The sequence below is a fragment of the Dermacentor variabilis genome, chromosome 1 (genome assembly GCF_050947875.1).
Source record: "Dermacentor variabilis isolate Ectoservices chromosome 1, ASM5094787v1, whole genome shotgun sequence".
Classification (NCBI taxonomy): Eukaryota; Metazoa; Arthropoda; class Arachnida; order Ixodida; family Ixodidae; genus Dermacentor; species Dermacentor variabilis.
Genome location: NC_134568.1, coordinates 102686982 through 102699500, shown reverse-complemented (window position 1 = coordinate 102699500; position 12519 = coordinate 102686982). Strand labels below are relative to the sequence as shown.

At 47.2% G+C, this 12519-nt stretch overlaps 1 protein-coding gene across 2 annotated transcripts in view; it reads right to left on the bottom strand.

The window, feature by feature from the left end:
• The window catches only part of LOC142582161 (tyrosine kinase receptor Cad96Ca-like), an 87823-nt gene that overhangs the window by 35390 nt on the left and 39914 nt on the right, over positions 1-12519 (bottom strand). For both annotated transcript variants that reach the window (XM_075691559.1, XM_075691566.1), the window contains exons 2-3: positions 5438-5920; positions 3120-3256 (exon numbers count right to left, since the gene is read on the bottom strand). In XM_075691559.1, the coding sequence (XP_075547674.1) occupies positions 3120-3256; positions 5438-5920 (620 nt within the window). The remainder of the gene's footprint in view (positions 1-3119; positions 3257-5437; positions 5921-12519) is intronic.

Below are 12519 nucleotides of genomic sequence, written 5' to 3'. Positions count from 1 at the left end.
AGTGGCGTCATCCTTGATGAAGCCCTTCCGCTTGCAGGGGATGTATTCTGTAAAAGTCCACCCAGAAGGCATGTCCATTTCGTCTGCTGCTGAAGTGCTGATTGGCTGCGGCGCCTGGCGGCTGCGGACGCGCAGCGCAGCCCAGCCAATCAGAACTTCAACAGCAGACAAAATGGACATGTCCTCTAGGTGGACTCGTACAGAATACATCCCCAGGTGACAGCAGAGGTGAGGGCTACCTCAACCCGCATCCATCTCATTGAGACTTCCTCCGCCCTTGCGAGATTGCGTGGGAGGGAGCAGGCACACTGAGCAACACGACCACGTGTGTAGCGCCGGAGGAAATTTTGGGGGGCTAGGAGAATGGAAAATGAGACTGGCACAAGAGGTGTCGGCGGATGCGTGCGTGTTCTTCGTGTTGTCGGGTACTTGGTTATCTGCCATGGCACTGAAATGGTCCGAGGTGCGTCCTTGCACCCAGTGTAAGTGAACATTAAAAGCTGAGTCATTATGAAGCTCATTTGCCTTCTGGCCGATTAATGGAGGTTTCTGACTCCATTCAGGTGTTTAAGAGCATTCAAGGGATCAGTCTATTTGTGGAACTTCGGCGATGTTCGATAAGCATGAGGCTGCCTCAGTGGCATCACGTAAGGCCTAGACTTCTAGTAGTGTCGAGTCACGGACATTAGCGGTAAACACGGGTTGCTGATCCATGGCGTGCGTCCGCCGTTATGGTGGCTTTTCCATAAGTACATCTGTCGCGTATTGCACGTACGAATAACTGAATATGCGCTCTCAAAATTCTGCTGCTCCGTCACTCTGCATGACATGTATGAGGCAAAGTAAATTTGGAAATAATACAACTTCGGGTTGCGAGTTCAACGCCGGAATGCGCCCTGTGCACGCTCGTTGGTTCTCCAGACTGGAACAGAGGTTACGCTTTGGCCGCGGTTGTAGGCACTATGGTGGGATTTAAAAAAAAAACTGTTTGTATGCGTTCGTGAGTGCGCTCGCGCGTGCATATATGTGTGTGTATGGTGGGGGGGGGGGGGGGGGGGGGGTAAGAGACAGAGGGTTAATGTGACGAGCCTGCTACCTTTTCACACCGCTGCTCTCTGCGGTGCGTGAACAGCACGCAACCAGGGGGCTATTCTGTAAGAGTCCACCTAGTGGACTGTCCATCTCAGCCGCTGCTGATTGGCTGGGGCCGCTCGTCTCCTCCTCGCTCGCACAGCTCGATCCAATCAGCACATCAGCAGCGGCCGAAATGGACAGTCCACTAGGTGGCCTTTTACAGAATACCCCTCCAGGTAGACAGTGTGTGCGAGGAAGCTGTGACACGAACTTGTAACCACGGCTTCAGGCTCTCAGCGTGGAAGTTAGACGGCTAGATAGATTTAACACCGCATAGAAGAAGAGACATGGATGTAAACGAGAAAACAGTACCTGCTTGGCTACTCTGTACTGGGAGACAGGGATGAACGGTAGGAAAGGTTAGTGGTGAATAAACGAGGATGCGAAAGAAAGAACACTTGCATTGGGTGAGGGTGCTGACTGACACTGCCGTACCCACTATGTATTAATGCAGGTGGTGCTCTTTTTTTTTCATTTTTCAGTGGCTATTTCACCGGTACAGTAGCTTTGCATAATCATTGTCTATATGCTGAATAAGATGGTGTTATTTATGAATAATTATACTGCAATGTTAACTGTGCTAAAACTAAAGCTGTTCTTTTCCGGGCCGAATTTACATCATGCAAACTGTTTAATTCCTAAAACGACAGAAAGCTGAGCTAGTTGGTAAGGATTCATTATGCAAAATAGAAGTGAGGCGTGCAGACAGGACACAAGAGTAGAGAAGTGGACAACACGAACGCCGTGTTGTCCACTTCTCTACTCTTGTGTCCTGTCTGCACGCCTCACTTCTATTTTGCATAATGACTGTTTAATTCCCTAAGTTTAAATAATGTCAGACTAGAAGTTCCGTCGTCTGCAAAGACACTGGGCGTTGTGTTTCACGAGTACTTGTTCTGGCAGTACAACGCCGGCTGCATACGAAATAAACTTAGCAAAACCGTAGGTATCTTGCGAAAACGTCAGTGCATATTGCCGGAGCCGCAAAAAGTGTTTCATAACGCTCTCTTCTCTTCTGATCTGCGTTACTGTCATCTCGTCTGGGCTACTGGTACCGAGAAATCGTTGCACAACTTAATCATATTGCAATAAAAAAAATACCTTCCATTGCATTGCAGGTTTGTCGTACAATGCGGACACGTCCGAATTATTTGCCATATTTAAGGTTTTAAAAGTTACAGCCCTATACGAATATCATCTTTTGACACCTATTAGGTCCGTGTTAATTCATAAAGGCCGCAACATTCGCACTTTAGCAAATTTAACACTTAATCCCTCCTCACAGTAAACTATTAAGACATATCAACCATTGGTAAATCCCCCGGCCAAGAACTGATTATGGACTGCGGCTATTACAGTATTGTCTCCCGAGCACGTTAAGTTTGAACAAACAGATGAAAGTTTACGCACGTTATCAAAAAATGCTATATTAACTATCATATCATGAAGGTTTCTGTACCTTGCAACGTGAAAATTGTGTGAATTGTATGCGGTTAGACCACACCATTGCTTTGGATTGTGCTGTGTGAGCCTTGTATCCACTCCTGCCTTTGTAAGCAGGGGGTGGCGGGGCTAGTCAAGCTGCTAAAATGCAGCTTTTTTCCTGCTATCTTTACTATTTAGGTACATTATTGTTATGCACTGATGTGCGAATATGGTGAAAATAAAGCAATCTAAAAAGTAATTTATTGCATAGGAGGTAAATTTACAGGTATCTGCCGTGTATAACCACGTTCAACTTGGTTGCTCTGACGGTGTACTGTAAACGAATGAGGTACTAGAGAAATCGCGAGGTATCTTTCAGTAACTTCATTTAGAAGTCCCGACTTGCCTACTTGAAAGCATCGCAAATTTACGAGGCCCTTGAGTGAGTTCTTACGCATGCCTTGCGCCTGTGTACCTTTGCGTTTGCGTGGCACTGATGTAAATGTATGCTACCATTACAAGCGTCCTGCGGTGGGTGGCACATGCTCGTGTATACCGACCTCCTTGTTTTTGTTGATCATCTTTCGGACGCACCAGATGACCGCTCCAGCAGCGGGCACCACACCCACGATGGCCACGATGTAGACGTTGGTGCCGCCGCTCGTCGGGTTGTCGAAGTCGTACTCCGGACGCCGGCCTGCGCGCGAGGTTATTTTGCGCATAAGAATGCCTCCTTGCGGAACCTTACACAGAATCAACTAAATCGTTGTTCCTGCGTAACAAATAAATACAGACGAAAGAACTGTCATGGATCCCGCTGTCTCAAACCGAAAGCGAGATGCCAACAAAGTAAAAAAAGAAACGAAAAGAAAATGCACGCAACAAAAACCACGCCAATTTTACAAGACCCGTGAACTCGAGACTTTCTGACACTTCGCACCGTATGATATCTTGAAGTGCGCTTTGAACCTTCGTCGTAAGATGCAGGAATTTTCAATGACTTTGAAAGAGCACGCTTCTATATGCGTCGCGTCCTACAAAAACCTTTTTTAGAGCGCAGCTCTTTGGCGTCCGTTCCTGGGTTTCGCGTCGTCGTCGGCGTCGTCGTCGGCGTCGGCCTCGTAACCAGCTCCGCCCCCCTTTCATCCCCCCAGCGCTAGCAGCGACCGACTGATACCGCTGGATGCCGCTGACGCCGCTAGAGAGTCAAGATAACGTGACTGCATAGAACACCGTCGCCGCCATGCAGAAAGAGTATCAGTCAAAGGCATCAGTCAGTCGCTGCTATCTCTTCCCTCCTCCCTTTATCGTGTTGTCCGCTTGCTGCGCGCGCTTCTGCCCCCATCGTTTGCCGCTGGGTGTACACGCCGCCCCCCTCCGCTTCCGCTTACTGCTGGTTGCTCTCGACGGCGGCGATGAGCCTCCGCTTCGGCGGCGCGAACTGCAGGGTCTTCTCGGCGGCGGCGATGAGCTTCTGCTTCAGCCTCGCTTACTGCTGGTTGCTCTCGACGGCGGCAATGAGCCTCCGCTTCGGCGGCGCGAACGGCAGGGTCTTCTCGGCGGCGGCGCTTAGCCTCTGCTTCCCCCACGGCTGTGACAACCTCGCGAGGCACTTGTATAGATCTCGTCTTTGAGAATCAAGCATTGGTGTACCAAGTCGAACATATATCAGTCTATTTCTCCGACCACAAAGCTTCCTTCATGACTGTCAAGAACTGTTAGTGGAGTCTTTGTTAAAGGAATACGTGTGAAAAATTAAAAAAAAATTCTGTGATAGCGCATACATGTGTTGCTCGATTTCTTTGCCTCAATCTATCCAAAAGATGAAACAGCTTATTTGCTGCGCTCAAATTTCGCATTAGGAAGTAACGTAATCGTCGGTAATTTTTTTTTCTTTACTTTTGGACACAGGACTTCAGCAGACGCTGCCTACTTCCTCGAAGTTCCCGCGTCCATACTTTTCGTGAATGTACATATGTACTTTTTTTCCTTGGACTTGCTTGTCGTGCTTTTACAGCGAAGGTGTTAGCCTCTAGTCGATCGAGATTTTGCGTGTCCGTCAGCAAAAAGAAAAAAGAAGAAAGAGAGAAAAAGTTTAACCGAAAGAAATGCATATCTCCTTTGGAATCAGGCATACAATACACAGCTCAGTATTCATTTCAATAAATCACCAAACAAGCGTCGAAACCGCATGATGGATGATAAGGCGCCTGTGAACAATGCGAGGAACGTTCCTTCTCCTCCTTCTCCCCGCGTGTGTTTCCCGTTAAAGATTAAGGTTGCATAAACTGCTCCGGTGGGAAAGGGGCAACATCAGCATGCGAATCAGTGAGTCACATCACCAAACTTCATGTGTAAAAGAGAGACCAGCCTAGCAACTCGTTCAGTTCATTGCAAGACCGCAATGGGTAGGCCGCGCAAAGTTAAGACTCCCGAAGAGTAGCGTGAATACGACGAGCGTCGAAGAGTGCAAAGTCATAATGCTCAGCAACGACGTCGTGCTAAGACTAAGCAGAACCATAAAACATTTCCTATCCCCATAGACAGCATTTCAGCGGTTTTCTAACAGCTTCGCTGGCCATCCACTTTCGCAGGGTCGGGATGGCGAGTCAATTTTTTTTTTCTACACTAAATCTCGGGCAACTGCTCAGTAACACGTGTCTCCTATACTCTCCAGATTTCATTAAATAGTCTTACAGCTGCGCTAGCATGTTGTGCTTGGTGGCAATTTCTTGATAAATCACGTTGTATTTCGGGTGCCTTAATTTATTGTAGCGACGAAAAAGGAAAGAGATCGTCGGTTTCACATACGGTGACACAGCGTCTCCTATACAATGTGACAGCAAAATGTCTGCAAGGCAGTTTGCGCGATACTCACTCCTGTCAGGCTCGGGTCCGCGCGCCACCAAGGTGCCCGAGTTCTCTTTGGGGAAGCTCGGTTGTTGGTCCTTGGCATCGACAACGCCCACTTCCGGCCGTATCGTCACCGACTCCATCGCCCTGAGCGCCTCCATTCTGGACTCCTCCGAGGAAGTTGGGCCCGCTGAGGTCGGTGTCGAGTCGTCGTCGAGAATAGAGCCGTCATCCTCGTCAACGTCTGGCTGCCGAGAGGGCACTACAGATTCCGCTGCCACGTTCTTCGACCCACCGCTCCGACGCTCGTTTACGGGGACATCACCGTGGTCGCTGGAATTAGTCGCACTAGCCAACCCGAACTCGGCGCCGGCGCCCGGTAACCGCTCGGTCTTGCCTCTCGTGTCGGCGACTTGGCTCGGCACCGAGTTGGCCCCGTCGGCACTCTCTGGCGCTTGCAGCGCTTGGAAGGTGCCAAGGGGCGGAGGCACCGAGGTGGCCGCGACAACTGGAAAGGTAAACAGCGCGGCACTTAGCGACAACCATGCGAGAGAATGCAGGAAGCCTAATCGAGCTACTTATACGCCAACTAACCGCTGGTTTGGGGCACAGGTAGTAAGGTAATGACACAATGAGACAGAGGCGCCTTGGCAGCTATGTGGAACGCAAGTTGCACTTTACCCACTGCCGTACCAACGTAGCTACAGCGCGTATATCACGCTCGAAGCCCAAGAACAGACGTGAACAGTCATTTATAATTTCCTCTCAACCGGAATCACTACACATTGCGTGAAACATGACTTTGGTTTTCGCTTGCTTTCGCACATAAAGTGGTACCCCAGCCTTGATCGCGACTAAAAGCACTTGAGGGCACCTCAGACATTTGTCAGGGAAAAAGCACCGTCGGCCACTGCCATGTAGAAGTGCTCCAAAGTGTTCCATGGTGACAAGAGGAAAGATATACTTAGATATACTTTCCTGTCGAGCTTACACAAACGTGTCGGCATGGAGCGATGTGGACAGTGCAACACCAATGGAAACAGGTTGCACTATCGATGTGGCATTTTCCCGAGAGAAACGCGTAGTGGCCGCCGTCAAAGGGCGTGTTGCCAATATTTGTTGTACAGAACGCCTTTTTGGACCGCTACGTAGCAGGTACAAGCGATTATTAAGGCACCTACTATTTTGGGGAACACGAACACGCCAGCGTTGCAATTAAATCGGAGTGGTAGAAGAGTCCCTGCACGCCTGCTTTGGCCAAACATGGCAATAATCGAAAATATTTTACGCGACAGCTGAATTACCGCGCGTTTTTTTTAATGTCTTATCGTTCCTTTGCTTCTCGTTTCTGGAGCATCAGAACACTGAACTTGATTGTGACCTGTAAGGAACCATGAGCTTGCCCAAGCCTTCTGTTATCAAGTAACTACAGTGTATGCAACCAGGAGACTTGACATTGGCAATCTCGTTTAGTTCTGCAGAATCTGGACTGCTTATTACGTTGGAACGCAATACGAGCACGACAGCGCGCCTTGGTTTTCAAGCTGCTTGTCCTTGGCACTGCCCTTTGCGATTCCTGGCTGAAGCATATCGTGATTTACGCTGAGCGTTACAGAAGCATTTTTTTTAACGGAAAAGAGGAACATGTGAGTGATGGAACAATTAGAAACTGCATCTGCGTCTGGAAGACTACAGGTATGATTCAGGAACAGGTAAGTTCAAATGATGCACATTAAAAGTGCGCAGAAATATACATGGTGATACAGCAGAAGCCTGCAAGTTGTTAGGACGCAAGCCACAGACCGATACGGCCGAGAATGCTGCTGCAAGAAGTGTGGCAAATGTTTTAGACTGCGACAAAAAATAAACTGCTTTTTCAGAGTAGAAATAATGTCGCTATGACAGCAAAGTCAACCGCTTGTACCTATAGAGAAGAAATTACATAAACGACAAGACTAACTAGCGTAACTTAAGGGAACGGCCACGGGAGCTGGCCCGAACTTCGTGTTCGCAGGCGCTGTTAACAGGCGGTCTCGGCACTGATGACATAGGCGTTTCAAGTTCAAGAATTTTACATCGACTGACGATGGTACGCCTTTCAAGTATGCCCCGTATTCCGGGTCTTGACTCCTTAGTCTCCGTCATCAAGAATTTTCTTGGACTGGAGGACACAGGATTAACTTTGACATGAGACATCACGAAAATCAAATACGTGAGGATTTTTACATTTTTTTCCTATCGGAATATTGTGGCCCGGCGACCAGCCGTCTACATGATTTATTTATTTATTTATTTATTTATTTATTTATTTATTTATTTATTTATTTATTTCCAATACTGCCAGTCTCATTTCGATATAATAGCAGGCGGGCGTATGATTGTTTTACTTTAAAAAAAAGAATGCATAGAAGGTTCAATGTAGAATGTACACATGTATAAATATAACCATATCCATATTTACACACTCAATGTGCAAATGAAAAATACCGAGTATCACCATATTCAGTACACTTGAGGCTAGGATTACCTCAACACAAAGAAACGATCACTGCGTACACAAGACGATCATACACGTGTCAAAGAAAGCATTGGCAATTTTTAAATAAATTTTAGTAAAAATGTTAACAATGTTGCGAACGAGTGCATAACAAAAGAGTAAATTTACCTATAACAAACATAGGTGCAAATCTGAATGAATATGAATGAAAACTATGATCAGATCATTGTCACATATTCCACTAATGTAATGAAGTGAGGCTGCAATACTGCATTAGTCATTGATGCATCCAGATCGTCTCACTCGCCGACCGACAAGGACGATGACCATCAATGGGACGAAGACGACGACTCAGTGCTGCTATAGGCTACACTGTCCGGCATACTAGCTGCGCCAGTGCTAGCTTCTAAATAGCAAATACATTTTAATTTATCTCGTATCAATATCCCATATCAATATAATTGTAGAAACAAAAAAAGGGAAAAAGAAAAGCTCGTATGGCCAATACGGGTGTCTATGGCGAGCTATGCGGTATCGAAGGATAAACGCACTGCTGAGGCATCTATTTCGACTCCGTTGCACAGCATTTTGCGTAGGAATTTCCGGCGAGCTCGGTTTACTCGAAGCACCAATACTACAAGCCCTGACTGTGTTAAGATATCAGTAGGTTTTATTCTACGCTTCACATTCTCCTTATCAGAATGTAATGACGTATGCAGTGCGAAACTATAAACTTGAACTGAAGCCAGAGATCGTTGATGCGAATGCAACGCTCGTTGGTCATTTCGTAAAAGCACTGATGTCCTAAATGGGTGCAGTGATACCAAGAATGCAAGAATCATTTGCTTCTCCGAGATTTCCGACAGTAAACTCAGTCGTACTTTGGCTGTTGCGGTGCCCCCGAGTTCACCCTGTGCACCCAACATACCCGAGTTGGTATCTAGCCACGCTGTGATCTGAGGTGCCTAATATGATATCCGAGTGTATTGTAGATCCAGCGGGAAGTTGTCCATAATAAGCATTAAGTCGAGGATGTACTCTGCTGTTCCTTGTGTGCGCGTAGGGTATAAGATTCTATTCTATGAAAATCAAGGTGTAATGTCAAATCAATGAGAGAACTTGAAGGGTACGAAGTGTGATGCACGGTGTTCCAGTCCCAATCAAGTAAATTAAGGTCGCCCACGAGAATAAATCGGTTGTTACGAGCACCCTTCATTCACAAGCGGCGAACCTCTTAGCCACCGACACTCCGCACCGAAGAACCATAGCCGCAGACGATTCAACGCCTGTCTGGAAAGCTGGGAGAAGCTGCAAATACTCTTCCCACTTCAGTTCCTTTTACCCATGATCAGCGGCGACCACGTTTCTACCATTGTCAAGTGTATAGCGTAGCAAAGACTGAGCACCCCAAGTGGTGCTGTCTAAGCTTTTCGACAATACAAGGATTTTGCACATCCTGAGAGAGCTGGGGTCACGGCTTCATTTAACTACGATTGCACGAATCAGGAAACGTGTCAATGGCCTTAAGCGCGAAATAATTTTCGAGCCTAATACTTTCAGTTGCGGAGAAGCGCATTAGAAGAAAGATAACAGCAGAAGGATAAATGAAATAAGGCAACGAGGAGCTCCCCAAGAAGATGTAGTTGCAAACCATCTGAATGAATAAATAGTCACAGCTGTTCGCCATTGCAGTTACTCTCTTATTTTTGTTCCCTTAATACAGCACAGAAGCCTCTAAGTAAACCTAGTCTGCATGCAGGATTGATTATTTGTTCGAATTATACGTTTGAGGGCACTAATGTTACAGCGCGCGAGCGCCTCTTGTCACGAAGTAAATTTTCAGATCTGGCGCGATTTCTTTGGAGCCCCCAACAATTAAAACATCGGCAGCTATTTACACAGAAAGAAATCATTTGGACCTTTTTTTAATAGACTCTACAGCTTCTCCATTAAAGATTCGGTGTCTAAACCAGTACTTTAAATACGGTTAATTACGCTTTGTCAATTATTGACTGAATCTCACAATAAAAATATTTTGGTTGATCAAGAAAACAGCGAAAAATACTAAGCTGATTGCATTCGTGTAGCCTACACCTGCTTTGTTTATAGCCCGGCATGAGATAGCTGAAGCACTCTGCATATGCGCAAGCGCTGTTCCGGAAAAGTGAGCCTACGCGAATTCATCTAAACCATGTACGACTTTCTGAGCGACGTGTAATCGCAGCTTGAACATAGACGTGACGCATGGTCATGGACACAAGATGTGAAAAGGGACAAGTGTTGAAAGAACTGGATGAGTAGTTGTGTTATTCGTTTTACTCGGAAAAGGATATAATACTAGAGGAGACATCATGAGCAATGAACAGCTATAGGGAGAGTGAATGAAGGCTTTCGATATAGCTTGGCGCATTCTTTATGCTATTTGCCGAGCTCCGACCGAGGAAAAGATCTAACAGGTATTAAGGTGCTTTGAAAGGAAACACCTGTCCTTCGAGAAGTATACGCGAGCACAAGTGTGGATCGCAACGCTGTTTTGGCCTCACTTGTCGCGCATACGCCCAGCAGCACCAGCCGGCGCATTCCAAGCGTCGCTGGACGCCGGCAGAGGAGTCCATTAGCAATGAGGAGAAGCGGCTGGGCGTTGTCGCGTAATGAAATTGCGCGCGATGTCGACGGCGAGGTCGCAACGAGGCGTCTTTCCCGCGCTACGTACGCGAGGGGCCGGTATTCACCTTCGTGCGCATACCACCGCTGAGGCAGCCTTCGCAACGCCGCCCTTCGTCACTCTTCCGTGCTTTCCATAAAGCAAAGCGCCAAGGCTGTGTCATATATGCCCGGCCGGCAGCCCGCGCCGCCCGGATCGTTTATCCGAAAGAGCAGAGCAGATGCACGCGTGTTCTTTTGCGGCTCACGAAGCGGTTGGCGGCGCGGAGCGTTGCGGCCACGTACGCCAGCGGACAGACAAAAAAAAAAAAGAGTTAAGGGAGTTCCGAGCAGACTAACCAACACCGCTTCGTGCTGTTAAGATGTAAAGCTTCGGGCTTTATGCGCTCTACACTGTGGCGACCAGCGCTTTAATCTTGGAACAAAGAACGACGAGGAAAAGTTGCTACATCAGTTTCGTAACTTATCGTTTTTCGATATCGTCTTTCTTTTGGTTCTTGTAGTTTGTACTGGTTCACTCTTATGTTACGTCAGCGAATAGGTATATGCCTAAAATGCGTTCAATTAAGTTCAGTAATATTAACTCCGAAGTCCAGCGCTTTGTCTGCGTCCCCTTACGTCACTGGCTTTCGGTTAACGCGCTGGTCACCACACATGTGGCGACTTGTGGGGGTTATTATTTGCTTTCCTATTCCTCGCTCTCTTATGCATTTTACATAAAAAGCGCAATAAGTTCAGGCGACCATGATGACAAAAATGACGACGATAATGATGAAAAGCCATTGCTAGTAAGGGGGAAATTTCCATTGTAACTCATCGAATAACGTTTTTATACATTACCACTTGAATGCACTCGTACATACCCGCGCTATTTCATTTTATTATTTTTTTCATTTCTTGTGCTCCTCGGACGGTGCATGCAGCAGCTGTATAGTTATGCCTGTCGCGGTGCACGAGACAGACCTGAACCAGCGACATTGACAAAGAAGTCGGGCGAAGCCGGAGGCCCGAATCGAAACACAAGCAAGGAGAAACGAGAAGGAAATGATGGTCCCATATTTATAACTCATATCCAAGGATCACACTAATGATCACACCAAGGATAGCACAGGGGAAATTACATGTGCTTATTAATTGAATTAGAGGAATGATAAAACTGGCCGCAGGTGGGGCACGAACATGTGCGTGTGCGTGTGTGTGTGCTGAAGAATCCCACGTGATCGAAATTAACTCGAAGCCCCTTCAGGCATCTCGCACAGCCTGTGTTCGTTTGAGGCTTTAAACCTACTAACTTTATTTTAGTTATTTTCGCTCAACGCAAACAAATATTGCGAACCGTGCGTCGTTTCACGGGCTTCTGAGGCTTTCGGAGAACACATAACGTGCGCGCGGTGTTGGGTTTGTCGTTTCGTATGCTGATCGTGGGAGCGCATTGAACCTGCCCATGCGTTTTTGCCAAGGAACATTATCAGTTTGTTTTCGCGTATCTACCAAAGGACCGTCTGAGGCAGCTTGGTTGCGCTGGCTACATCGCTAGTCGAGAGAGAGAGAAGGAGAGAAAGAAGGCAGGATTCTTAACCAGAAAAGCCGCGGTTGGGAACCCTACGCTCAGGAAGACGAAAAACGGAATAGAAAAAAAATGAGAGGGAAAAAGACGCAATAATAATGCGGGCACGCATGCGGATAGCACCACGCAGTCAAAGCGCCAGCTCATCTGTTCCATAAAAGCTCAAACGTGCCTTCAGGGCTTTGTGGGTCGACGACAGTTGCGGACGCTGTTCCAGTAACGTTATTTTTACGGACAATGGACGACCGTCCCGTCTTCTCAATGTACCGACGAGTAATTTGACAATAATGTTGAGGACAATGGCACAATGAGTAGTCGACGTTCTCCTCGCTCAGCCAAAGACACCGCACGCCTCACTGACCGTTCTACCAATTAGTGT